Source organism: Myotis nattereri (genome assembly GCF_964212035.1).
Source record: "Myotis nattereri genome assembly, chromosome: 15".
Lineage (NCBI taxonomy): Eukaryota > Metazoa > Chordata > Mammalia > Chiroptera > Vespertilionidae > Myotis > Myotis nattereri.
The window spans coordinates 13,390,375-13,415,962 of record NC_138090.1 but is presented as its reverse complement, the minus strand read 5'-3'; the positions used below and the strand labels follow the sequence as shown (position 1 = coordinate 13,415,962).

The following is a 25,588-nucleotide window of genomic DNA, read 5'->3' as shown; positions in this document are numbered from 1 at the left end:
TGGTCCCCGGGTTGTGGGCTCTAACTAACCCCAATGTGGGGCATGCAGAAGGCAGCCGATCAATGATTCTCTTCATTGAGGTTTCTCTCTCTCTCTTTCTCTCAAATAAAAATATATTTTTTTAAAAAGAAAAGAGTTGCCCTGGCCGGTTTAGCTCAGTGGCTAGAGCATCGGTCTGCCAACTCGGGGGTCCCAGGTTCAATTCTGGTCGGGGGCATGTGCCTTGGTTGCGGGCACATCCCCAGTGGGGGGTGTGCAGGAGGCAGCTGATCAATGTTTCTCTCTCATCGATGTTTCTAACTCTCTACCTCTCTGTAAAAAATCAATAAAATATATTTTTAAAAAAAAAGAAAAATGAGTTTTGTGTTTTTCCATATTATTCAGTTCAAAGCTGTTTTTAAAAATCTATTTTTATTGATTTCAGAGAGGAAGAGAGAGACAGAAACATCAACGATGAATCATTGATTGGCTGCCTCCTGCACGCCCCCTACTGGGGATCAAGACCACAACCTGGGCATGTGCTCTTGATAAGAATAGAACTCAGGACCTTCAGTCCGCAGACCTATACTGTATCCACTGAGTCAAACCAACCAGGGCTCTTTGTTTTATTTATTTTTTAAAATATATTTTTATTGATTTCAGAGAGGAAGGGCGGGGGATAGAGAGGTAGAAACATCAATGATGAGAGAGAACCATTGATTGGCTGCCTCCTGCACGCCCCTTACTGGGGGATTGAGCTTGCAACTCAGGCATGTGCCCTTGGCCAGAATCGAACCGGGACCCTTCAGTCCACAGCCAATGCTCTATCCACTGAGCCAAACCGGCTAGGGCTCTTTGCTTTATTTTATTTTATTCTTTGAAGTGAATATATCAAGATTTAAAAAAAAAAAAAAAAGATTTTATTGTCTGCCAAAGCCGGTTTGGCTCAGCGGATAGAGCGTCGGCCTGCGGACTGAAAGGTCCCAGGTTCGATTCCGGTCAAGGGCATGTACCTGGGTTGCAGGCACTTCCCCAGTGGGGGATGTGCAGGAGGCAGCTGATCGATGTTTCTCTCTCATGGATGTTTCTAACTCTCTATCTCTCTCCCTTCCTCTCTGTAAAAAATCAATAAAATATATATATATAAAAAAAGATTTGTCATATAATAAAACAAAACACGAAGCTTAGAATTGGAGCACTTGACCCTTTCTCTTCTTATCTCCTCCCAGTTCAAAATGCTTGCATCTCTTAATAGCCAGCATTCTCTTAGATCTGCAGTTGGGCTCAACACACTCAAGCCTTGGCACAATCTTCTTTGTAGTTTTAGCCGTTTTTTGGAAAATCGGCTTAGTCTGCCCACCAATAGCCACTTTGCTTCCTGTCATAACGCTCTTTCCCTGCGCATACAGAGGATCCTTGCCCTTCTTGTACTGTGTTATTTTGTGGGGTGATGCTTGCCACACTTCTTACAGAAAGTCTGGCGGGTTTTAGGAACGTTCACCATGTTTGTGAGAGTGCTATTGGCAGGGAAAGGCTCTTTGCTTTATTTTTTAACACGAGCACAAATATGCCCATGCCTGTCCAAGCAACTGATACTATCTATACACCTGATCTAGGAGCAAAAAAACGGCATGGGAGACTCAGAACTCAAGTTCTACATCAGTTCCCATGAAAATTTAAGAAACGGGAGTGGGCTGTCAATCAGTGAAAAATATAATAGAATCTCCAGCACTGACAGAGCTTTTGAGAGCTGAGTTCATCTCAGAATTGCACATGTTTGGGGATCAAAGCTTCTCTGATGGGTCACAAACAGCCCACTAGCCTGGGAGCCTACAAATTGGCCTCTTTTGATAGTGAGCCTACAGACAGAGTGGTCTTTACAAATGTCTCTCCTCACCTTCCGAGAGGGAGAAGGGGTTATGAGAGAGATTCTAATAATAAGTGACCACCATTTATTGATGGCCTGATTTAACAAGTGTCAAATCCCGAGTTAAACTTTATCTCACTGAATCATTTCAAGCCCGTGGTAAGGTGGGTATCCTCCTCAGCTTACAGATGAGGAAACCAGGCTTCGACTGGTTGCACACACGTGTCCAGGATCACTCCTTGGTAAAACTGCCTCCAAATTCAGAATCTGCCGGCACCTTTGCACACGCCCCTCGCCCCTGGACGGTGAGGCTAGAACTACAATTCCCGTGGAGCTGTGCGGCAGTCTCGCGAGAGTAGGCTCAAAAGCGGCGGCGGGAAGGCGGCGGCCTCGGCTACGGCAGCGGTTGGGAGCCGGGCGGACTGCAGGGAGGATGGCGGACAGCGACATCTCCGACAATGAGCCTACGACGCGGACGCTGCTGCGGCGCGTGCTGGATACCGAGGCCCCGCGCACTCCGCGGCGACGCCAGAGCACTCGGGCCGGGTATGCGAGGCGCTGCCCGGCACAGGAGCCGCCGCAGGACCTGGCGAGCGGGGTGTCGGTGTCGTCCGGCGCTGACACAGTCTGCAGAAGGAATCTGAGCCTCAGAGAGTTGCGGAGCCCAAGGCTCGGGGAACCGGTTCCACTCCCTTATCTGGGCTTGGGTCCGCTGTGTGCGCCCCACCCGTCGGGCCTCCAGGCCGCCGAGCGTTCAGCGGTGCCCGCGTTGGGGGCGGTCCGCCCCTGGGAGTGCAGGATGGGCGCTCGGAAGCCGGCTTCCTGCCCGGTTCTCCAGGCCACTCCCTCCCCAACCCGCCCCGAGTGTGTCCAGGCGTCTGCCCTACACTGCTTCCCGGGTGGCCCCGGGCGGAGGGGAGGCAGGGAGCGGGAAGGGTGCTTTGCTCGGGAACCGGGATTTGGCCTGACTTGGTGGGTGTCAGCGGGTGGCGGCTGTGTCGAGCTGACCTCACGGTGCAGAGGGTGCAGTTCCTTTATGGGCAGTGGGAAGCCATTCGGGACGGGTGTTAGGCCTGCGTCCTTGAGGTGCGAGCTGGGCCCTTGGGAACATTTATGTGGCTCTGGCATCAGAGGGATTGTCCTGGAGAGAGGAGGGCCAGAGTGATCCACGCGGAGGTTGCTGTCAGTCCCCAGCAAGTTTAAATATAAGCATCTTTTTCTTAGGTGGTTATTTTCATGGCTGGAATGGATCCTCTTCCAATGAGTCCTCTGGTCTGTGTGGCTAACCCCTGCTTCTGCCAGAGTCACGTCTGTGAAGCCTTCTCGCCGCCGCCCCCCTCCCTACCCCCCGTCTCTGAACTGGGTCATATTCTCCCCCTTCCCATACCCCGCTGGCTCCCTTTCGCCCACAACCCTGGTGGCATAGAGCTTGGAACGGGCTGTGGGAAGGACAGGAGGTTTCTGGCCCCCTGGCCCCGAGAGAAGAAGTCTGCAGGCTCAGATCCCTGATGAAGGCATGTCTCTGCATCGCCTAGCTCCCCTTTAACTACATAATTCTCAGAGCCGCTGATCTTTATACAGGGTCCAGAGAACCCCGCTGGGAACACCTTTCTCTATGAGGCTGAGGAGCCAAACAAAGACAACTGCCGGGCGGCAGCCCCACAGAGCCAGGGTGAGCGCCCAAACCATTGACCACTGTAGGGCCGTGCTGCCTTCAGGGGCCCCTGAGGTCTAGCTCTGCTCTTGAGCCCACCTGGAGGGAATCCCAAGGCAACCTGCTTTTGCCTAAAGTCTATTGGCAGATTGGCCCACACTCAAACCAGGGGACAGCTGAAGGAACAGACACCCCGGACTCTGCTTGAGAATATCCTGTTAACCGGTAAGTGGGCGCTGGCCTGCTGGGCAGAGTTAGGCACCGGTCCCACGGTATCCCCTTATTCAGGACAGCTTGCCCTCCCAGCCCCACCCTCTTCTTGTTATTTCTACAGCCCCGGAATCTTCCATGGTCATGCCAGAGTCAGTGGTGAAGCCAGTGCCAGCACCGCAGGGGGTCCAGTTCTCCAGGCGGGAAAGCAGTCCTGGCAGGTGCACCATGAATTCCCCACCTTGGGGGCTAGGCTGTTAGGCAGCTCTGATAAGGAAGCCTTCTTGGGGGGGGGGTCCTCAAAGCCATATGTGGGCCTCCTGGCCTGTCTGAGATTAGTTCCATTCTTATAGTCTGGAACTGCAACTTCCTGAGCTCAACGCCCCTGCAACCTTGGCTCCAGGTCGGTTGACTTCTGGCAGGAGGAAGAAGAGGCTGAGATTGTCAGAGTTTCAGCAAGGAATGGACCAGGGGCTGCCTCTCTCCCAAGGTGAGGCCCTGGACAACACCTATGGCCACCCTCTCTCTCCTATTTTCTGTAGAGGCATAGGAGGCCTGAGGGAGGGCTAGCTTGAGCCTGTAACTTACAGTTTCTTCTTTTTAGGTCCTGTTACAGAGCCTCCTGGGAATACTGGTGCCTCCTCCCTCAGCAGGTGCAGTTGCCCTCCTGGGGGTTGGTGGAGGAGAGGCTTGGGGGGAAAGGTGCGGACTAGATTCTGACCATATTGCTCACTGCCAATTAACAGCATGGTAGCTGTGTTCTAGAAGATGAGAGCACCAGGGCAGGTAGAGAAATGAGGAATTAGGCCTCAGTAGCTGACTTTCCTTTGTGACTCCTCTCTCCCACCAGCTCCCTCAACCTGACCTTTGCCACGCCTCTCCTGCCACAATCAGTGCAGAGGCCTGGCTTGGCCCGCAGACCTCTTACACGCCGAGCTGTCGATGTGGGTATATTTTTGCAGGATCTGCAAGATACTTCTGTGGCCACGGCTCTTCCAGGTAAGGCGATTTCCTTCTTGCAGCCTGTGGGGAAAGCTTTCCCCCAGGACAGATAGAAGGTGCTGCTGAGTCCAGGGTTGCTCCCGTCTTTATTGGATCAAGGGCAGTGAACAGCCTGGCCAATAGGACTGCTAGTGTACGGAGTTTCCGCTTTCCTTCCATAAGGTTCTCTTGTCTTGGTGGGACCTAGTCTTCGTTCCTCAGGGTCTTCCCGGTCCCCATGTCCTCGAGGAGCTACAAGGCTGAGGGTAGGAAAGGGGTGGCTAGAGTTTGTTGGGAGGTTGAAAGGGGCCAGGTTTCAGGATCACCTGGGAACCTGATTCCAGAAGACAAGGTCAGTAGGGTAAGAGGAGGGTTCCAGGCAGAGGGAGCAGAGTAAGAAGTCGAGAGTGGAGGCATGGATGAGCAGTTTGGGTGCAAGCAGTGGAGCTGGGAGTGCCAGACTAGGGAGCAGGAAGGTAAGCAGGGAGAGCTGCATTAGGGAGGTAAGGCTTAGACTGCTGTGTAGTCTTCTTTCTCCGAGGGCTACTTGGGATAGACTTATGGGGCCCCCTTATGAACAGGCTGTGGTGACTGGGTAGCAGCAGGTGGGGCTGGAATACATTGAGTGCCATCTGGTCCTTGATCTCCAGGTGACAGAACCCCTGTTGCTACCCTGCCAACGGACACCGTGCTGGAGGACACCCAGCCTTTCTCCCAGCCTTTGATTGGCCGTTCCCCCAGTGTGCACCACTCCCTCCCCTCCCCCTCTCTCTCTGCTGAGAGGACTGTCAGTCGCAGGACACGGAGCAGTGGGCCTGGGCTGCAGAACAACAGTGAGTATGTGGGACAGGTGGCCTGGAGGCAAGCCAAGCTTGGGCAAGTGTTGGTACTGGTGGTTTTCCTTCCTCAGGTCCGTATGTGTGCCCGTCAGAGTCCTATGGCTGTTGCTCTCTCCTCCATCCAAAGGTAGAGTCAGTGTTAGGCCAGGAGACTCCAAACCAGTACTTTTGGCCTTCTCTCCTTGAGGGCTAGGCTGGGTTTTCGTGCGGGACCAGCGCAGCCAAGGGTTCGGTGAGCCTGAAGGGGTGGCGGCGAAGGATTTAGAAGACAGACAAAGAGAATAAGCTGGGTCTAGGTCAGCCGTGGGCAAACTATGGCCCGCGGGCCGGATACAGCCTGTTTGAAATGAATAAAACTATTGAAAAAAAAAGACCGTACCTTTTTATGTAATGATGTTTACTTTGAATTTATATTAGTTCACACAAACCCTCCATCCATGTTTTTGTTCCGGCCCTCTGGTCCAGTTTAAGAACCCTTGTGGCCCTCGAGTCAAAAAGTTTGCCCACCCCTGGTCTAGGTGGATCTCCTGTGCCTGGCTAAGGCCACAGAGAGGGATCCAGAGGGCAAACTGAGCCTTTATTTTATAGCCAGAGATAAATAAGGTAGTGGTCACCATAGTTACAGTGTTCTGGTGAGTTTCACTTATTTTGGCAGTGCTTGCTGCACCTCCCACAGCTCATTAGCTTCCCAGATGAGATCTAGGGAGGTCCATCATACGGTCAAGCCTAATTATGCTAAGAGGGCTGTGCCCTCTAAGCTGGGACTTGTTTGTGGCTTTGCCAACAGGTCAGTCCGCAGCTTAACCCTGTAACCGCTCCCTACAGGTTTTACTATTCCATCTTTACCCTTTTCAAAGCTACAGCCTTGACCTACTGCTTCTCTAGTCTATATTCTCTCCCCTTGATTCAGGTCCTGGGAAACCAGCCCAGCTTCTGGCTAGAAAGGCAGAGGAGGTTGATGCCCTTGCTATGGGCTTCCCGAACACCAGCAGTAGTACCTCTGGAGAAGATGGACTAGAGCCCTTATTGGGTGGAGTTGGTGAGGAGGTAGAGGAAAGAATGGAAGAAAGCATGAGCTTGAGTGAAGTGAAGGAAGCAGCAGGAGCACAAGCATCTGCCAGAGCAGAAGAGCCTGAGGCACACTCAGAAGTGGCAGAAGCAGAAGGATCCTGGGGGGCTACTGAGGAAAAGGAGCCAGAAGCATCTTCAGGGGATAAGGACACTGAAGGTAGGACAGGTAAGGGGCCAGTGCAGGGATCAGGGGGTGAGTGGGGTAATAGTTGTGTTCAGCCCCTGGCCTTGGAGGAAAGCCTTATCTAGGTTCTATTTCTTTTCTTTTTTTTTTAAATACATTTTTATTGATTTCAGAGAGGAAGGGAGAGGGAGAGGGGGATCAGAAACATCAATGAGTCACTGATGGGCTGCCTCCTGCACGCTGTCTCACACTGGGGATCAAGCCCACAACCCAGGCATATGCCTGACTGGGAATCAAACCATGACCTGGTTCATAGGTTGATGCTCAACCACTGAGCCATGCCGACCAGGCTAAGTTCTCTTTCTGAGCACAGGAAGAATTGGCCCAGGGAGACTCTGGGGTGCCCCTTGCTTGGTTGGCTGGAGCTAGATGGGGCCCTCAGTGAACAGGACAAGGAGGCTGTAGGCCTTCAGGGTTGTGTGAGATAGTTAGGCCTGAGCCCCCCTTGTAACTCTGCCCTTTTTCTGCAGCAAGGCCAGAGTTGGCCTCCAGCACCCCGGAGTTTCCTCAGGCCAGGCAACTGGAGTTCCTTGAGCCAGCCCCACCGACTAGCACTGCAGTGTAAGATTCCATGACCTTGTTCCACATGGGCCTCTTGGGAAGGGACAGGCACTGAGGTTGGCATTGGGCACCACAGGGTTATCCCTCTTCCTACAGGTATGCAGATGATTAACCAGCAGAGCACCCTTAGGTGGTCTGGGTGGTACTCACAGAGAGCACATCTATCCTGGTGCCTGCTTCTAGGGGCTGAGAGGAGCCTGGGTAGGGGGAAGTGGCCAGGTCAGGATATAGTCAGAAGCGGTTTCCTGGAGGAGGATTAGCAGAATCAGACAGGCAGCAATGTGCTGAGAAGAGGGAATGTCCATGCCAAGGCCTAAGGGTCATGGGCCTGAGCAAGTACCAGTTTGTATGATGAGGCTAAATAGGGACATTGAGCCTCCCAGACGGTGGAGGATCAGGGCCCCAAGGAAAGACCAGGCCTCTACGTGGCCTCTTGTCCCCATCCCCCCCCCCACCCCCCTGCAAATGGTTGGAGTTGTTGGTCCAAGCTGGCCAAGGAGCACAGGGCCCAGTCTTAGCAGGAGCCAGCAAGGTTTATCTTTGAATAGGGGCCTCTTCAGGCAGCAGTTCATTCCTGCCCGCAGCTTATCTTCAGAGCCTCTGGAGCCTCTATCAGCCAGGCTTCCTACCCGGGTCCAAACTGCTGGCCCCAGACTCCGACAAGATCCTTATACGATGGGACTGAGCCACTATGCTAAGCTCTTTAGCTTCTATGCTAAAATGCCCATGGAGAAGAAGGCTCTTGAGATGGTGGAGAAATGGTGAGTCCTGAACTCTTTGGCGGGGAGAGGAGCTCCTCATATTATGAACAGTCTGTTCAGTCTGCTGTACCCCAACCTTGACAGCCTGGACAAGTATTTCCAACGTCTTTGCGATGACCTGGATGTATTTGCTGCTCACGCTGGCCGCAAGACTGTGAGGCTGGAGGACCTGGAGCTGCTGATGCGACGGTAAGTGGGCGGATGCAGGGAGGTTGTGTGTGTGGAAATGCTGACACTGATTCTGTCTGTCTCCATCCTCTTCTGCTGCAGGCAGGGCCTGGTCACTGACCGAGTCTCCCTGCATGTGCTTGTGGAGCAGCACCTGCCCCTGGAGTACCGGCAGCTCCTCATCCCTTGTGCATTCAGTGGCAATACCGTCTTCCCTGCCCAGTAGTGGTCAGACTTCAACACCTGCCCTGTCCCCACTAGGGGCCCCTTGGCCCCACATGCTCTTCCAGGTCTCCTCACCATGCCTCACCATCAATAAAGTGTCATGCGCTGGCCGGTTTTCTCAGTAGAGTGTCGACCCATGGAGGATTTGCACTTACCTCCCTTGCAGGTTCCCTAGCCTCGGTAGGGGCGTGTGCAGGAGGCAACCAATTGATGTGTCTTTGTCACGTTGGTGTTTATCTCTCTCCCCCTCCTCCCTCCCTTCCACACTCTAGAAATCAATGGAAAAAAGATTCTTGGGTGAGGAATAAATAAATAAACAAATAAATAAATGTCACAGAGAGAATCTGTTGTATTTTGATCAATATCCTGGGACCAGCTCCTCCCCTTAACTCCCCAGCATAACCCAGAGAATAGCATGGGTTCAGACAAACAATTTTATACTAAAAGTCAGGGGTTAACTGCCCACAGTGGTCCTAGCTTGCAGGCTCCTGCTCCCGAGGTCCCTTGCGCCTAATGTCGATTATTTGAAGTCGTTCCAGGACAGTCCGGACCTGTGCCACAACGTTCTCTTGATTCTCCTCACTCTCCTCTGGCACTTCTATCACGGGGACCTGGAAGGCCTGGTTCAAATAGCTGTTCAGGGTCTGCTTGTCCAGGCTGGGATCGATGATCATCAGGGTCTCACGTAATTTGGGTAGGGTCACCTCTTCACGGCTGCCCCATAGTAAAAGGGAGAGATAGATAGGCCTTGACACCCCTCTCACACACCCAAGACCTCAGGATGCCTTTCTCCCAAGCTTAAGCAATATATATAAGGCCCGGCAGCAAGCTTAGTACACAGGGAGACCCAGGGGCTTGAGATGCCACTTGTGGCCCAGTCTGTGGGACTTGTCTATGGCTGAGGGCCCCAGGGTCACTCACAGTTCCAGGCCCAGCTCTTGCTTTAGCTCCTGTAGGTACTCATCCTTTTCAGACATGTACTGGTCCCACAGCTTGTGCACAAAGGGCATAGTCTGGCCTTCCTCATCCTGGGAGGGACCAAGACAGGATGATGGCACATGGGCTAGAGTCTAACAAACTAGGGCAGGGCTGGGCAAGTTCCTGGATACCACCCCCAACCCCCCTATTTACCCACCCACCTCCACAAACAATGAGCGGTAGTTGAGCAAGTCTGCATTGCTGCTGTTGATATGCCAGCCCCCTGCCTCCATCAGCTCCTGAATTTTGTCTTCCTTCTTTAAGGGGAAGGTAGTCTTGAGCACAGTGCTGTGAGAGACACAAGGGCCTGGCTGAGGCCTGCCCATCCATCTCCCTGCACCCTTTTGCCAGCCCCACTAGTGCTCAAAAGTAGCCAGCACTGAGGCTGTGGCCTTCCCACGAGGATCCCTTTCCCCTGCCCATCTGGGAGCCTGGCCAGCGGGGATGTCAGGCAGGACTTGGAGGTGGCCTGGCTGGCCTCTTACCTTAACTGCTCCATGGTTAGTACCCCCTCGTTCTGATTGTCAACATTTGTCAACTCCTTCAGCAGCTGTGTTACTGTCTCCTTCTGCTTGATGTATACACTTTCGCTCTTCTGCAGGGAGGGAAGCACTAACTTGCATCTTGTAGGGGTAAAGACAGAGCTGGCCTATGCTGGGGACAAAGGGTGGAGGGCCAGACCCAAGCTCACCTTTTCCATCAAGATTTCATAGAACTGACGCATGAGCTCATTGGAGCGGAAGAGCTTAATATTTTCAAAAATCGTGTAAGCCCAGTCCATGGCATCAGACCCAAAGCGAGACTCCAGGAATTTGAAGAAGAAATCTGAGAACTTATCTTTCTGCAGTGTAGGGGAAGATTGCTTTGTTAGCCGTCCCATGGTTAGTTGGCCCTCCACCCTGCTTCCTAGCACCTCGATGGAATCCTCCCCACACCCCTCCCAGGATAACTCGAGGCCATGCCTGACTAGATGGCTGGTGAGATCTGACCTGTTCCTCAGTGAGACGTTCCTTCCAGGCATCCTTGAGGAGGTTTATCACATCCTTCTTGGTTGGCTTCTTATTCTGCACAACGCCATCAAACCGAAGGAAAGAGGGGAGGATAGATTCCCGATAGCCCTGGAAGAGAGAGAGTCAGCCCATCGCTGAGCTCACCTGTGGCCCCAACCTTAAGCAGGGCAGAGTCCCAGAGGGTTCCCCCAGAACCTCAAGTCTTCTCAGCAGCAAGGCCTGGCCATCCTGACTAGCCACAAGTCTCTTGAGCCCTGAGGCTCCCCTACCAGACCCTGGAAGAAGTCTTTCTCCCGGAGCAGCCCCTCGCCAATCTCCTCCAGGAGCACATCCACCAGCTGGTCACTGTTCTTGCCCTCGGCCAGCATGTGCCAGCGCTCTGGACCCCCAGCCACTACATCTGCAGGTGGAGAGAGGAAGCTGGAGTCTGGACCATGCACTTGAGCAGTCCTTGGAACCCCAATTACCTTCAGTGGCCATCATTACCTTCACACTTGATCCAGTCAGGCCGTGGTGTGGAGGTGCCCTGGATCTCCTGCAGCTCAGTGTAAAACTGGTCCCGTTCCTTCAGTGTGGTCATGTGCAACTGCAGCAGTATCTCATGCTCCTTGCGGACCTCTTCATAGTCATCTCTCAGGCTTTCCAGCTGTGGGCAAGGTGATTGGTCCTTGCTACCCACCTGCATGACCCTGCCCTACCTGCCTGGCTTGCCTGCCCACCAGCACCTGCTCCTGCAGATCCTTGTTGGTCTTCTCCTGCATTTCAAAATCCCTCCTGGGCACCACATCTCCAAAATTGGCCTTCATGGTGTTGAGCTCCATCTGCGTGCGGGCCAGGTCTTGCCGGGTCATCTTCAGAGCCAGTGCTAACTTCACGGGGTCCTCCCCCCAGACGCCTGCCAGGAGGCCTGGCAGCTCGAATCACCCTGGCTCTGGGGCCTATAGCCCAGGTCAGGGTTAGAGTGTCCCGTGGGGCATATCCCAGGTCCTTCTGCTCTCCATGCTTGGGAATCCCTGGGTCTTCCCCACAGTGTTACCAGCCTACAGCTGAGGACTTGGAGAAACCCAGGACAAGGGGTACCAGGTCTATTGTGCGCAGGCTGCCTCAGCTGCCAGAAATTGTATCCCACTTAAACAATGAGTCTGATCCTCAGTCCAGCTCAGAAGATCCATAGACCGAGATGGCAGCAGGAACATCTCCCATCATGAATGGGCACACACTGAGCATATATGAGGAGAGCTGAATGAATGGGAGTGAGCACTTCCTCAGGGGAGAGAACCCCACCTTGGGTTTACCTGGGGACTGGGCTAGTGACATATCTTCCCGCTGGTACCGTAGCTCATTCAGGTCTGCGATGAGGATCTTGCGGGCATCTCGCTCAGTGAGGTAGCGCAGGTACTCCTCAGCCAAGCTCTTCCTCAGTTTGGTCACCTGTTGGGAAGGTGGCCGCATGGTCAGGGGCTAAGTCACCACAGGGGGATGGGATGTGTGCTGAGTGGCCCCATCAAGGCCTGGGAACAAGAAAGCTCGAGGAAGAGTGGCCACTTTAAGAATCAGAAAAGTGCTGATGTGTCCTCTTGTGGAAAAAGTCTGGCAGTTAAGGAGCAGAACTTTGCTGGCATTTGGGGCCACACTGAGCTAGTACTGAGCCAAAGCAGAGTGTGGAGGTAGCAGGAGCTCTGAGGAGGTGGTGGCTCAGTGTGTCATTCCAGGCAGAAGGGTGGAAGGTGTTAGGGAGTCACCTCAGTCCCAAGGCCTAGGGTCATCCCTGGGGTGGGGGTGGCAGGGATTCAGGGAGCTGGTCACCATAGTGCTCCCTTTCACCTCGCTCTGCAATGAGATCTTCTCCTCATTCTTTTTGTCAATGAGTTTTAGCAAACCCATCTTCTCTTTCTTCAGCATAGAGATTTCGGATCTCTCTTCAGCCCTCATGGCCAGGATCCTTTCGTTGCAGTCCTCATTCACTGTAACAAGTTTGGCCTTCAGGGGTTCCAGAGCCCGAATCTCCTCCCTCTGGTGGGCTAAGCAGGGACAGGTGGGAGAGAACCGTTAGGGCCATGGAGAACAGCCAGGAGAAACTAATCCTAAGGTCTCAGTGAGTGGCTAAGTCCCTTGAAAACTCTAGGAGTATACTCATGCCTTGTGGCCCCTACTTAAGACCTTGCACTTGCTTTTAAACCAGGACAGAGTCCAGATGAGGACTGGGGTCTCGCCTATGCCCTTTTCCCCTACAGCCTTTACTCCAGCAGCTGCACCAGGCCTAGCAGCTCCTGAGCCTGGTCGGAGAGGCTTCTTACTTCTCAGAGGCACTCACTCCCTCCTGAGATCACTCTCAATGGGAAAGATGCTCTGTTTCCTACAGATACTGCCTCTCCATGCTTCCCAAGGATAGGAGATGGCCAGTTGCCCTGTCTTAGGACAGTGGAAGCAAAAAGGCTAAGCAGGGCTTGATGACCTCAAGGCTCAGTTAGGCCCTCGCTAGTTTGGCTCAGTGGATAGAGCATCAGCCTTCGGACTGAAGGTTCCCGGGTTCGATTCCAGTCAAGGGCACATGCCTAAGTTGTGGGCTCGGTCCCCAGTGTGGGGCACGCAGAAGGCAGCCAACCAATGATTCTCTCTCATCATTGATGTTTCTATCTCTCTCTACCTCTCCCTTCCTCCCTGAAAACCAAAAAAAGGCTCAGTTAGTAGCTGCTGCAGAGTCCTCTGCCTCTTCCGGTCTGGGCCCAGGCGGGAGGCTGCAGTCTTACCCAGCATCATCTCATATGCATTCTTGATGGAGGAGAGCAGTGGCTTGTACGTTTTGAAGTCCTCTATGAAGAACTCAAAAATCTCTCTGTAAGGCTGGTAAGAAAAAGGAACCTGTTACCTCCTGCCTGACCTATAGGTGCCACCCTCAGTGGAGCCTGAGTTTTTCTTTTTTCTTTTTTTTTTTTTAATATATTTTATTGATTTTTTACAGAGAGGAAGGGAGAGAGATAGAGAGTTAGAGACATCGATGAGAGAGAAACATCGATCAGCTGCCTCCTGCACATCTCCCACTGGGGATGTGCCCGCAACCCAGGTACATGCCCTTGACCGGAATCGAACCTGGGACCTTTCAGTCCGCAGGCCGACGCTCTATCCACTGAGCCAAACCGGTTTTGGCGAGTTTTTCTTTACTTGGCTTAGAATAATTCTAGCGTGAAGCTGCTGGGTGGCCCACATTCAAGTAAAGGCCCCAGGCATCACCCAAATCTCTCCTCGTGCCAGGGAGCTGAGGGGCAGCTCTGTTCCTCTCAATTGCTCTCTGGAGGCCTCTCCTGGTGCTGTCTCTGAGACGGGGCAGATGACCTGGGTCAGGATCTCCTGCCTCAGTACCCGAGCCCCCTATCTGGCTCTCCAGGCAGCCAGCCAGCCTCCATGCACTGTGCCTCATTTAGACTCCCATCAGAACCCACCCACCCCCATCTTATAGCCCTGTGGGAGCTGGAGAAGATTCAAAGGCTCTGACCTTGCATTCTGACCTCCAAGTAGAGGTGTGGTTTCCCGTCCCCCTTAGACACACAGGAAGATTTTAGAGGCAGCACTGTATACTGGAATGAGCACAGGCTCCCAAATCAGCCCTGAGTTTGAATCCCATCCCCACCACTTCATAACCGTATGGCTTCTCCAAGCTTCTGCTTCCATTGGGAAGTTACTTTCAGCCTGTGAGCTCTTATATAAGGCCCCACCCAGGACCTGGCACTCAGATGGTGCTCAGCAAATGCTTCCATCAGTGACTAAGTCAGAAGTGAGGCATTCCCCATCACCATCCCTGTTTTAGTAGGGATTTGGCAATTCCCTCCCTAGTACGTACCAGAATCTAGGCTGCATCTACATTTCTCTTTATGCATCTGGGCTAAGTTCCTGGAGCTTGGGGCTGTTGTCACTAGAATGGTGGACGCTGTAGGACCCCTCCTTGCCAAACTGTCAGGATTCAAGCTCCATTCATTGATATCCAATGACCCAAGCTGGGCACTGGGGATCACAGCTGAAGGGACTGGAGGCAGCACCCATGCACCTGACTCAGGTGAAACTCAAGCCTCAGGAGAGGTTTGGTTCCATACAGGCAGCCTTTCCTGCTCACTGGCTTTGTCATAGAACATGTTTCTCTTACCAGGAAAGGGAACCCAAAAGACTGGGAGTGGCTGGTCTCTCCTGAAGGTCTCAAGTGCTCAGTGCTAGCGAGTAAGGTTTCTTCCTGCCCCTCTCCCTGCCCTCCCTACAGTAATTCTGTGGCTCTGACCTGTAGCCTCAGCTCCTGGGAAGAATCCGTGCTCAGATCCAGCAGGAGGAGCTCCTTGCGGAGGTAGTTCTCTAGCTGCTCCAGGAACCTCGGCTTGGTAGTGCCCAGAGTACTCCGCTTCCAGCCACTACAGGGGGTGGTGGGCTATTGTAATGGGCCCAGCACAAGGCCCTTGCATTCTCAGTCTGGGGCAGCACACTCCCCTGAGCTATCTCTCTGGGCCCAATATGGGGTCTGTACCAGCCCATCCACCATCTGGCTGACCCTGGCTTACCCTATTTTCTTCCAGTAGTCATCCGTACAGGGCTTTCGATTATGCAGAATGGTCTGGCCAGTGGCGTATGTGGGCCATGGGGACAGGTAGCCACAAATGGAGGACTGACAAGAGGTCTATAGGAAGGGACAGGTGGGGTTACTATGGCAATATTGCTTCCCTTCCTGCTGCTCCTCTCCATCCTCTTCCGTCCACTTGTGATTTTCCCCCAACATCTTTTTTTAAATATGTTTTTATTGATACCCCAACACCTCTTAATATAGTTCATAATTATGATGGTGGGTCATAAAATGATAGGGGGCTTAGTTTAAATACCAGATCACCCCTTTTTAGCTGTGTGACCACAGGCTTAACTTGTGAGTTTCTGCATCTGTGAAATGGGGATGGTTGTAGTTCCCATCACACTGTATTGATTTGAGGACACAATGAGAAAGCATGAAGAGTGAGTTACAGATTCAGGCGCCTCCTAGGAACTCAGTAAAGGTCAGCTATTCTCTTTTGAAGGTATGTCAGTTTGTATTGGATACCTGCACTATAAAAACAGATGTGAGTACTGGGCAGGACCAGCCCATGCCCCCATAACACAGTCTAGCTAAAGAGACCGAGAGAGAGAGAGAGAGAGAGAGAGAGAGAGAGAGAGAGAGAGCGCGCGCAGGCCCAGCCTCAGGCCTGGACTGACACAAACAAGATTGCAGAGATGGCAGCAGGGTGAGCTGTGGACCCTGGGAGGAGAGTGGCCTGTATACCCTGGGGGAGGAGATAGGGAAGGTGGTGGGAGTGCCCTCAAGGAGTGGTATCTTATTTTGAACCTTAAGCAGGGGTAGGGAGAGGAAATAGTAGTATATATGGGCTTGTTTTACTTTTCATGAAATACTCAAAATATAGGAGGGGAAAAAATGACCTCTGGCCCAGTGAAGCCCACTTCTAGAATTCATCCAGTCATCCATCACACATTTCCAGCCCCTGCTGGGTTCTAGGAACATGAGGAAAAATGAGGGTATGATTGGATTGGGGTGACAGGTGAGCTGATAATCACAAGTCAGCAGGTGGTGACTGAAGCCAATGCAGGGGCCCAGGGGTGGGTGGTCATTTTATTTATTTATTTATATTATTATTTTTTAAAAAGATATATTTGTATTGATTTCAGAGAGGAAGGTAGATGGAGAGACAAACATCAATGATGAGAGAGAACCATTGATTGGCTGCCTCCTGCACTGGGGATGGAGCCCGCAACCCAGGGATGTGCCCCAACCTGGAATTGAACTGTGACCTCCTGGTTCATAGATTGACACTCAACCAATGAGCCACGTAGGCTGGGCATATTTTATTTTTTGACGGTATGAAGAAAATTTATTCAGGGCATCTGTGAACAGATGGGCAGAAACCTAAAATGGCATCTGCCTCTGGCCAGTCATTTTAAAGGAGGAGGTGATGATGTCAGTGATGTTCAGTAAAGCTTAAAGGAGTGCATGGGCAGAGCTGAGTCCACTCTGGGAGACGGTGTGTGGTGGTGGGGGGGCGACACAAAAACTGCCTGGGTAGCACCAACTTCTCAGGGAAACAGCAGGAGCCTAGGGCAGCCTGGCGGAGGCCGAGGCAGCCAGTGCAGAGGAGGACAGAGATGGAGCAGCAGCTTCATGCACAAGGGCGGTCCTCAAAGCCTTCCTATGACTGTGACAAAATTAGAAAGCTCCTAAGTGCCTAAAAATAGAAAATTGTTAAGCAGCCATGAAATGTTTACCAAGAGGTTAAACATGGAACTATACTAAATATAATGCTATAGCTCTAAAGGTTAATTAAGGCCTGCAATCACGGGAAAAGCAGGTAAAAATGAAAAAACAAAAAAAGATGGAGGAAATAATCCAGAAAGCTACCAGCCATTATTATTCTCTAATGACAGGCCTATGGATCCTTATTTGTCTAGAACTGTACATTTTCCAAAATTTTCTACAATGCACATACATTACTTTCAAATTTAAAAGAAAATGGAGTTATTGAATTCAATGCTGAATTTAATATTAAAGCCCCCTCTGTGGCCCTGAGCCCAGCCAGGATCTCCTGGGATGGAGAGGCCAGGCCCACCTTTCATGCGCAGCATATCCAGGTTCTAGGAGTCCTTCCCTGCTAATGGTAACTGGCTCCTGACTCTCCTGAGTGTGGAAATGCCACTGTCTCCTTGGGCTCTTCCTTGCATTCCATTAGTTCTACATGTTTATCTTATCTTGGGATCATTCATTCTTTCCCTAAATAATTTTGGAAAGACTAGTATATAGTAAGTCATGTTGCTAACTCCCAGGGAGGACTCCAGCCTCTGGGGGGAGTCTGGATTGATCTATCTCTGTATCTCCAGAATCAATGGTATGGTATGTCACACTCTTCACAATCTTAAGGTGCACTAGTAAATATTGTGTAATTAATATATAAGGGAGCACAATAATTTAGCATGGATGAAAGACATAATAAAAACAAAACTGTTGCTCTATGGTTATATATGTTTACACATACTTTCCGTGGGTCAAGAATACTCTGCCCTGGTCGGTGTGGGGTGTGGCTCAGGTAGTTGAGCATCATCCAGTGCACCAAAAGGTCATGGTCAGGACACAATCCTGGGTTGTGGGCTCCATCCCCAGTGTGGGGTGTGCAGGAGGCAGCCGATCAATGATTCTCTCTCATCATTAATGTTTGTCTCTCTCTCCCTCTCCCTTTCTCTCTGAAATCAATTAAAAAAAGTTTTTCATACTTTCATAGGCCAGTCCACGTGTTCTGCCATTTCTGCCAGGAGAAAACGTGGCCACCCTACTTTGATTCCTGGGCATGTGCTGCTTCTTGGCCTGGTTATTAACAGCTAGGAAGGCCTCTGCAAGCTGGTAGCTAGGTGACGTTCCTGGTGCTACAAGCTCTCTGCTTCCCCCTGCAGGTGAAAATGGGAAGGGCGGCCTGGGGGTGAGAGGAATACAGGAAGGAACAATGCCCCCTGGTGGATGAGCCCAGAGTAGCAGCCGCCCACAGAAGATAAGGAGTGCAAAGAGCCCCACCCCAGGTCCACTGAGTAGGTGGCAGCTGAGGAGGAACTGGGAGTGGGAAACCTAAGTCATTGGGTCTTGTGGGGCCATGGCTGTACTTGGTCTCCCCAAAGGGTCCACATTACCCCCTTTACCTCCTTGGAGTCAAGGTTCTCATGTTGGGTGTCCCCAACCTCACAAAGTGTGTGGTCCTTGTGTCCCCAAATCCTCCACACAAAATATACTCACAGGAGGAAAAACACCACACAGCCCACAGTGCTCCACTGTGAGCTGGAGTTATGAGTTCGTTCAAATGTGTTTTTTTAATATGTGAGATTTGGAAAATGGCTGTTACTGATTAAATAACAATCTTATGATCATATCAACAAAAGCCCTAAATTACTTAATAAGACAGCATTCATATTTATATAAAAACTTTAAAGAACAGGAATGAAGGAAGGAAGTTTTCTGAGGCTTCTATAGAGTCTCTACTTCCAACCCCGAGCCCACAATGCAATGGAGGGACATCCTTTCACTTCTGTCTTCACACACCTCCTTGTAGCATTTCTGGAGCACATATGCCAACCACTCAAGTACCTTATCAGGCACCTGGGTCATAAAGACAAGAAGTCACAGCCCTGAAGGACCTTGGCAGATCTGCACAGTTCCTGGCACATGGCAGGCTGGATGAAGAAATGAGGTCCACTCCAGAATGCTGAGTTGCAGGTGATGGTGTCCATGGGCACGGGCTGAGTCTCTCTCTGCTGAGGAGTCTGGGATGAGGTGTGGCAAGTGTGCACATTCTTACCCCAGAGCCTGGTGGCCCTGGCCTCTGTGAACTGAAATCCCCTGGTGGGAGAAGCTGTTTGATGGGGCATGTTTCAGGTGGGTGGTGTTTTTGGATTGCAAAGAGGGAAAAGGTAAGATCTGGGGTCTGACATCTGGGGTTCCAATAGGACATCACCACTAACCAGTGTCTTCCGTTTCTGAGAAAGCTTGCGTTTCTCGGCATCATAGGTTTCTGTTAGTAAGTTCTCATCTACGGTCACTCTTGAAGACTGCAGGTGTATTCTGCACAGAGAAGGGGAAGAAAGCAGTTGGTGACAACGCCCTGATGGGGGAGAGATCTATAAGACATGACCTCCTCCAACCTCAGAGCCAGTCTCTGGGTCTTCCCAGTGCTGCCTCCAGATTCTCAGAGATGCTGCCAACAAGCTCCTGGTCCTGAGCCCAAACCATTTTCCTACATTGCCAGAAACCTCATCATCAGAGTCTCACCAACTCCTGCAGTGGTAGGATACCCTCACCTTGAACCCATGGAACCCTGTGGGCCTATACTTCCACTCTGTTCAGCTGTGGCTGAGATGACAGTTTAATGTATGTGACTGGCACACTCTGGGGGTGTGATACCAAAGGCAGGTGTAATAGGGCAAGAAGCACAGGGTCTGGAGTCTGAAAGCCAGGGTTGGAGTCTCAATTCTCCACTTATTGGCTGATAGGACCTGGGGGCTGACCTCTGTGGTTCCAACACAACCTCCCTTGGGCAAGTCATTTAACCTCTCTAAGCCTAGTTTCCTCAAAAGGAAATGGAGATAATTCTTGCTTTTCCTATCTCATAAAATTGCTGTGAAGTTTAAATAAGAGCAAAAGAGATAAGTAAAAATAGCCTGTAAACTGCAAGGAGCTGTACAGATGTTATTTTTGACAGCAGGATGGGAGAAAAGTAGATCCAAGGAGGTTTTTAACTCCTAGGCCTCTTAGGAGAGCCATCCTTGTTCAAGCGAGGCAGGCACTTAGGTGTCAACAGGGAGGGCTGCATGTGAACAGCCGATCCAGGTGGAACTAAAGAAAGAAGTAATCCCCGCAGTCCATGGTGGGGGTGGTTTATGCTGCCAGAGAGACTTGTGTCTTTATTTGTCTTGCTAGCTGATGATCTTGGGTGTGTGGTTTAACCTCTGAAACTCAGTGTCTTTGTCCATAAAAGTGAGACTAGGACTAGTCAAACTCCAGAGAAGTTGAAAGCAGTAACATGAACCCACTTGGGAAACCCTGCCCTACACGGAGCAGTGACACCCTAAACTTCAGTCCTCTGTTGTCTCTAAACCAAACAAGTGTGAGGAAACCATGTCGTGCAAGCAGCTGGTGTGGAAAAGGAAGGGTTTTGCCCAGATGTTCATGGGTTTGAGACAGGATACAGCAGCTCAACCCCTCAGCTCACTAGGTTAAATCAATACCTCTCTGTCAAGACTAATCAATTTTTCCAGACCCTGTTCTTGTTCCTGTTGGAGTTCCTACATCAAGCAAGGTAAGCAAGAAAATTATGAGGAACTCTCCAAATCCTGAGAGGCTGCCAAGTGGAAAAGCTCAGTATGTAGCAGATATTAGTTTGAATGTCAAAGGAGACAACAGTCCAAAAAAGACTTGCAAATAATAATAACTTTAAAAATACCTGGTAGAGACAATATACTTATCCAAAAAGCTTAGGATGCTCTTTAATATTTTATTTTTATTGAATTTATTGGGATGACATTGGTTAATAAAATTATATAGGTTTCAGAGGTACAATTCTATAATACACCATCTGTATATTGTATGTTCACCACCCCAAGCTCCTTTAGTATTATATTAAATATTTCACACCACTTCTCAGGCAAAACAGGAAACAGAGATCTATATTTCTACTTTAAAGTAGATAAAACAGAGTTACTTAACTAATGGTAGGCAGTGGGTTTGTCAGGGGGTAATTATGTCCTGGTATTGAGTGAACTCAAGCACTGAGTTCCATCCACCAAGCCACTGTGCCCAGGATTTGAGGATGAAAAGGGAAAGCCAATGTGGACGAGAAACCAGCCCCAGGGAAGTGCACAATTCAAAGGTCCCTTTTAAAGCAGCGGTCGCCAACCTTTCAGACCTCACGAACCACCAGTGGTTTTAGAGGGTCCTCCTGACATGTCCACAGTACGAAGATCTGGCCTATCCCTCATCACTCTGACTCTGCTCTAAGAGGAGGTGGAGGAGGGCGCCCTACACTGTGCCTCTAAGGCAAACAGTGAACCTGGCTGAATGCACATCATTAAATATTGGTGAACGAAGAACCAGGACAGGAAGGAATGATGTTTTGTACTGCCACCAAATTCAGCCTCGCAATTACATTATGCTTCTTTAAAAGGAACAAAGACGCTCTTTCTGAGTCTATTTCATGTCCTTTCCAAACATGGCTGCAGCTTTCTAAATCATTCCTGGCTGGGTAACAACACTGAAGCCTACTGTCTGGTTCTTGTAGACTCATTTTTAGCTCTGGAACAAATAATCACACTGGCACTTAATTTCCCGACTGTCGTAGGCTTTCTCTGTCAAGGAAGCCAGACCTTGAAGGATTAGAGTTTAGGTGAGATCAGGTGTTTTGCTTTTGTAATAAACAGAAGGGAGAAACTACATTCATTCAACACTTACTAAATGCCTATTATATGCAAAAGCTATGATGAGAGCATCACCTATTCTGCTTATGTGTCCCCAATGATGTGTTTGATGTGGGCTGCATCATCCCCATGTTTGAAATATGGAAGCAGAGGTCTGGAAGTTTAAGGACCTTCTCTGAGGTCCCAAATCTAAAAAAAACTAGCCAAAGTTTTTGCTTTAATCCTTATACTTTGCGTCCTTCCTGGCTAACAGCTTGTTTTTTTTTTTTGTTTGTTTTGTTTTGTTTTGTTTTCAATGCTTAGAGGCTACACCTATAAATACAGACAGTAGCTACCCTGAGGTTGTGGAATGCACCTGATCAGATTAGAGTCAGCCAGCAATTTGACAAGCATTTTTGTCACAAGCCCGTGGGTGAAGAGGCAGTTTATCCAACAGCTTGGGTTCAGTCCCACATGGCTGGATTCAAATCCTAGTTCCACCACTTACAAACATGTGTAAAACACATGATCTCTCTAGGCTTCTATTTCTTCATTTATAAAATGGTTATATTACTACCTCATAGAGTTGTGAAGGTTAAATGTAGTATATAACTCACTTGTCATATAATATACACTCAGTATAAACAAGCTGGCTGTTACAAATGATGAAGTGTGTCTGTCCTTTTGCTAGCAAGTAATGTCCTCACTGGGCTGACAAGTCATTGGGATTCTGTTTCGGCACCACTGATCCTGTGGGGCTGGAGCCCTAGAGTCAATGGACAGAGGCGGGAAGTTCCGAGGTCCGGATCAGGTACCCTTTCCTTTTTCTGTACTCAAGCCCTCATCTCTGCCCTCAGCCGGGCCAGCGCCTACCTCGACGAGGTCGCCAAGCTGGATCTCTGTGGCGTAGAGGAGGCCATCACCTTCCAACAACCCGGCAGCTAGCACCCGCGGCCTGGGAAGCTATGGTAGTGTACAACCCGTCGCCATGGCGACCAGGCCCCAGCAGCAGAGCCGCGCGAGCGGGGTCAGTGCTGTGCCATGCCCTCGCGCCTCTTGCCCGCGGTTGGAAGGCCAACTAGCAAAAGTGGTCTAGGAGCCGGGAGTGGGACCCCCTCAGAATCAATCACTACAGCATACTTGACTCTAGCTACCAGACCCGAGAATCGGGGATAAACATTAGACCCTGGAGGAGGGAGCTGAACTGAGAGGCCAGAGCCGCGTTGCAAGCGGGAATTGTAGTTTTCAGTGTCCCGAAGTTTCGGCCGAACAGGCCTATGGCTGAACAAGTCTGAACTACATTTCCCAAAGTTCCTTGCCATCCCGAGTCGGACTGCCTCTGTAGAGCTCTGCATTGTGGGATATAGAGTTCGAAATGTGGCGAGGCGTGGCCGTGTTGAAAGAGAAGTGCCGGACTCGGACTCGGTTTCCCTGCGGCTCCGGTAGACTTGCGGATCATTGGCTGAGCGGTGCGGATCTGGTCCCGCTCCTCCCCGCCTCCAGTGACACAATAGCTGATCTCCCTCCAAGATGGCGGCGGCGACGGTGGACCGGGGAGCTGGGAGCCCGCAGGCTGGAGACTCCTCCGGCGGGGGCGCTGGGGGCGGTCTGCCGTCCCCAGGGGAGCAGGAGCTGAGCCGGCGCCTGCAGCGCCTGTACCCCGCGGTCAACCAGCACGAGACGCCGCTGCCGCGCTCCTGGAGCCCCAAGGACAAGTACAACTACATCGGCCTCTCCCAGGGTAACCTCCGCGTCCACTACAAAGGTATTAGCCTGTTTGGCAGAGGGAGGAAAAGGCCAGAGCGTCTGCCCAGTGGCTGTGCTGCCCAGCCCTTACCCCATCACGGCCCTTCTCCGGCCCTGTGCTCCGAGTTAGGCCCTAGTCCCTGCGGGTGTCCAGCGTGGTGGGGCTGACCAGGCCGAGGCTGGAGTGCCTAGTCTGCTCTGCCCTGAAACACCCGATGTCAAGAGAACTGCAACAGGTGTGACCAGACCCAGTGCTCGGTTGGACCTTCCAGCCGAGGGCCTTCCTGCTTGTCCTGGGATAGCTCCAGCTCCAGCTGGGCCCCTCTTACCACTGCTTGGTTCCAGCAGTGTCTGAAGAAAGGGGTAAAGGGATAGTCACATTTTCTCCCCGAGCCAGAGGCCCATGGGCTTGCTGATCTGCCAGACTCCCAGACTGGTCCTGGGGTTCTGTGCTGAAGTTGGCCGGGGGGGGGGGGGGGGGGGGGTGCCTCCTCCCCTGCTCTCCCAGGTGGGCTGTCTGTATTCTGGAGAGTCTAGATTGCAGGCAGTTTTGGGAAATCTCTCTCATATATCCATATTGCCTGTACCCTCCTTTGGTTTGTGTGGGAGGGTTGCTGTTCTCAGGAGGAGGTGAGCCAAAGGTGGGAGGTTTATGTGTTTGTTCAGTTGTCTAATTATTCCTTAGACTGTGTCAGAGCCTCCTCTGGCCATGGAGTGGTGAAGTTGCCATGATCAGAGAAGAATGAGGTGTTTTCCCATTTGCATTTCCTTGCGCTGAAATTTATCCCTTGCCCTCTCTAATTAGGTCACGGCAAAAATCACAAAGATGCAGCCTCAGTGCGTGCCACCCATCCCATACCTGCTGCCTGTGGCATTTATTACTTTGAGGTGAAGATTGTCAGCAAAGGAAGAGATGGGTAAGCCCCTCCTTACCACCTTCTTTCCCCCAACACCAAGCTGTTCCCTGTGGTCAGAGTTCGAAGTCTCCTGGCTGACACTTGTGAATGTTGTGAACCTCCGAGCCACATGGGTCTGGGCTGCCTCTGTTACCTGACTAGGCATCGCCTGGTTTAAGCATCAGCCCTTGATGACAACTAGATCCATTCCGGGCAGAGGAGGGGACTTCTTTTTAGTGATGAGCTATGTCATAGGTCAGAGAAACAAGTAACAAGTTTGCATTAATCATTCAGCGCTCAAAATGGGGTTCTCCCCACTGAAGGTTGGTGTTTGTGACTTCCCTTCTTTTCATACTCTTACTGCATTCAAGGTTCATTTTATGGCATTTAGTCATGTAGAGGCCCCAGGAGCCTTCAAAGGGGTAATAGAGTCTCTACCGCATTCATCAAAACTGTGGCAGCGACTGGCCTGTCATCTCAGGGTAAACAGCATGCACATGGTCAGAATCAGCTGACTTTATGCTGCTCATAAACTTGTTTTTCTGTCCAGGGACTTGAACACCAGTTGAACCAGCTTTAGGAAGGCCCTCATTAAAGTCAGCATTAGGGAGGTTCCCTATTTTATGGTGATCTAAGCAGACACAAGGCATCAGAAGGAAGAGTTTTCCTTTTTCTTCTTCCTTTTTCTTCTCCCAGTCTCCCTTTTTTCCAGTGATTGTGACAAAGCAGGTGTCTAAGTTATGAAATAACATGATTGCAACTGTCTTGGGAAGGCTTTCCTCATCAGATCCGAAGTCTGGTGTGGGAAGTTTGCCAACCCCCTCAGTGACCTTTGTGCTAACCCTGAATATGTGTTTTTGAATATTCAGAATACTTTCTCTCTCCTAGGAACTGTCCCCTTGTGGTGCCAAAGGGCTGTACTGGGGACAGGATGGCCAGTCAGAGCTTTGCCTGCTTCCTCGGTGACGTCGTAACATCCCTGCCTGAGTGGGTTGTGTGATTGTGGGTGGAATGTGGGGCTTTCCTTGTCTGCACTGTGGGGAGGTAGGCCAGCAGCTTAGATGCTTCTAACTCTATAGTTCTGTGATTCTGAATTCTGATCATGGGAAGCTATTGTATTTTTTACTTTTATTCCCATCTAGTGCTTTTACAGATAAGAAACATACTATTGGAGGGCTTTAAAGCTTCTATTTTCCCTTCCCACTCTGTGATAAAAGCACATATATCTTATGTGCTTGAACTAGTGTGAATGAGAGTGGTGTCTTAAAACAAACTTGTGAGCATTAGCTGGTTTGGCTCAGTGGTTAGAGCGCCGGCCGTGCATTGAAGAGTCCCAGGTTCAAAACTGGTCAAGGGCACGTATCTCAGTTGCAGGCTTGGCAGGGCGAGTGCGAGAGGCAACCATTTCATTTGTCTCTCACATCGATGTTTCTGTCTCTCCCCTCCCTTCTACCCTCTAAAAATCAATGGGAAAAATATCTTCAGGTGAGGATTAACGAGAGAGAGAGAGAGAGAGA

General features: G+C 50.9%; 3 protein-coding genes and 1 pseudogene across 5 annotated transcripts in view; 2 read left to right on the top strand and 2 right to left on the bottom strand.

The window, feature by feature from the left end:
• Nucleotides 1–1,163: 1,163 nt before the first annotated feature.
• Nucleotides 1,164–1,497, bottom strand: LOC308530876 (large ribosomal subunit protein eL42-like; annotated as a pseudogene). The gene has a single exon. The product of its transcript is annotated as a large ribosomal subunit protein eL42-like (transcript).
• A 730-nt stretch (nucleotides 1,498–2,227) lies between these two features.
• Nucleotides 2,228–8,841, top strand: CENPT (centromere protein T; the record flags this gene model as incomplete). 2 transcript variants are annotated; one of them, XM_081107605.1, is made up of 13 exons in its annotated part: nucleotides 2,228–2,392; nucleotides 3,428–3,518; nucleotides 3,638–3,725; nucleotides 3,835–3,931; nucleotides 4,064–4,200; nucleotides 4,315–4,363; nucleotides 4,561–4,709; nucleotides 5,342–5,524; nucleotides 6,441–6,758; nucleotides 7,256–7,346; nucleotides 7,931–8,107; nucleotides 8,192–8,296; nucleotides 8,378–8,841. In XM_081107605.1, the coding sequence occupies 13 exons, from the start codon at nucleotides 2,280–2,282 to the stop codon at nucleotides 8,499–8,501; spliced, it is 1,722 nt and encodes a 573-aa protein (XP_080963731.1). In that variant the 3' UTR covers nucleotides 8,502–8,841. The 2 variants fall into 2 exon arrangements, with proteins under 2 accessions (XP_080963731.1, XP_080963730.1); XM_081107604.1 differs by having other exon boundaries at nucleotides 2,280–2,392; nucleotides 6,441–6,767; nucleotides 7,895–8,107.
• On the bottom strand, nucleotides 8,827–22,553 carry TSNAXIP1 (translin associated factor X interacting protein 1). The gene is made up of 16 exons (XM_081107607.1): nucleotides 22,303–22,553; nucleotides 19,003–19,102; nucleotides 15,030–15,145; nucleotides 14,756–14,882; nucleotides 13,239–13,332; nucleotides 12,313–12,509; nucleotides 11,784–11,919; nucleotides 11,214–11,383; nucleotides 10,975–11,134; nucleotides 10,758–10,888; nucleotides 10,468–10,596; nucleotides 10,170–10,319; nucleotides 9,964–10,073; nucleotides 9,640–9,766; nucleotides 9,422–9,528; nucleotides 8,827–9,214 (listed from the first exon to the last, which is right to left on the bottom strand). Exons 1-16 carry the CDS (start codon nucleotides 22,347–22,349, stop codon nucleotides 8,974–8,976), a joined length of 2,142 nt encoding a protein of 713 aa, XP_080963733.1. The 5' UTR covers nucleotides 22,350–22,553; the 3' UTR covers nucleotides 8,827–8,973.
• Nucleotides 22,554–22,804: 251 nt separating this feature from the next.
• The window catches only part of RANBP10 (RAN binding protein 10), a 52,398-nt gene continuing 49,614 nt past the window's right edge, over nucleotides 22,805–25,588 (top strand). Inside the window, exons 1-2 of the mRNA XM_081107603.1 lie at nucleotides 22,805–23,194; nucleotides 23,981–24,092. Of these exons, the coding sequence (XP_080963729.1) occupies nucleotides 22,960–23,194; nucleotides 23,981–24,092 (347 nt within the window). The 5' untranslated portion in view covers nucleotides 22,805–22,959. The remainder of the gene's footprint in view (nucleotides 23,195–23,980; nucleotides 24,093–25,588) is intronic.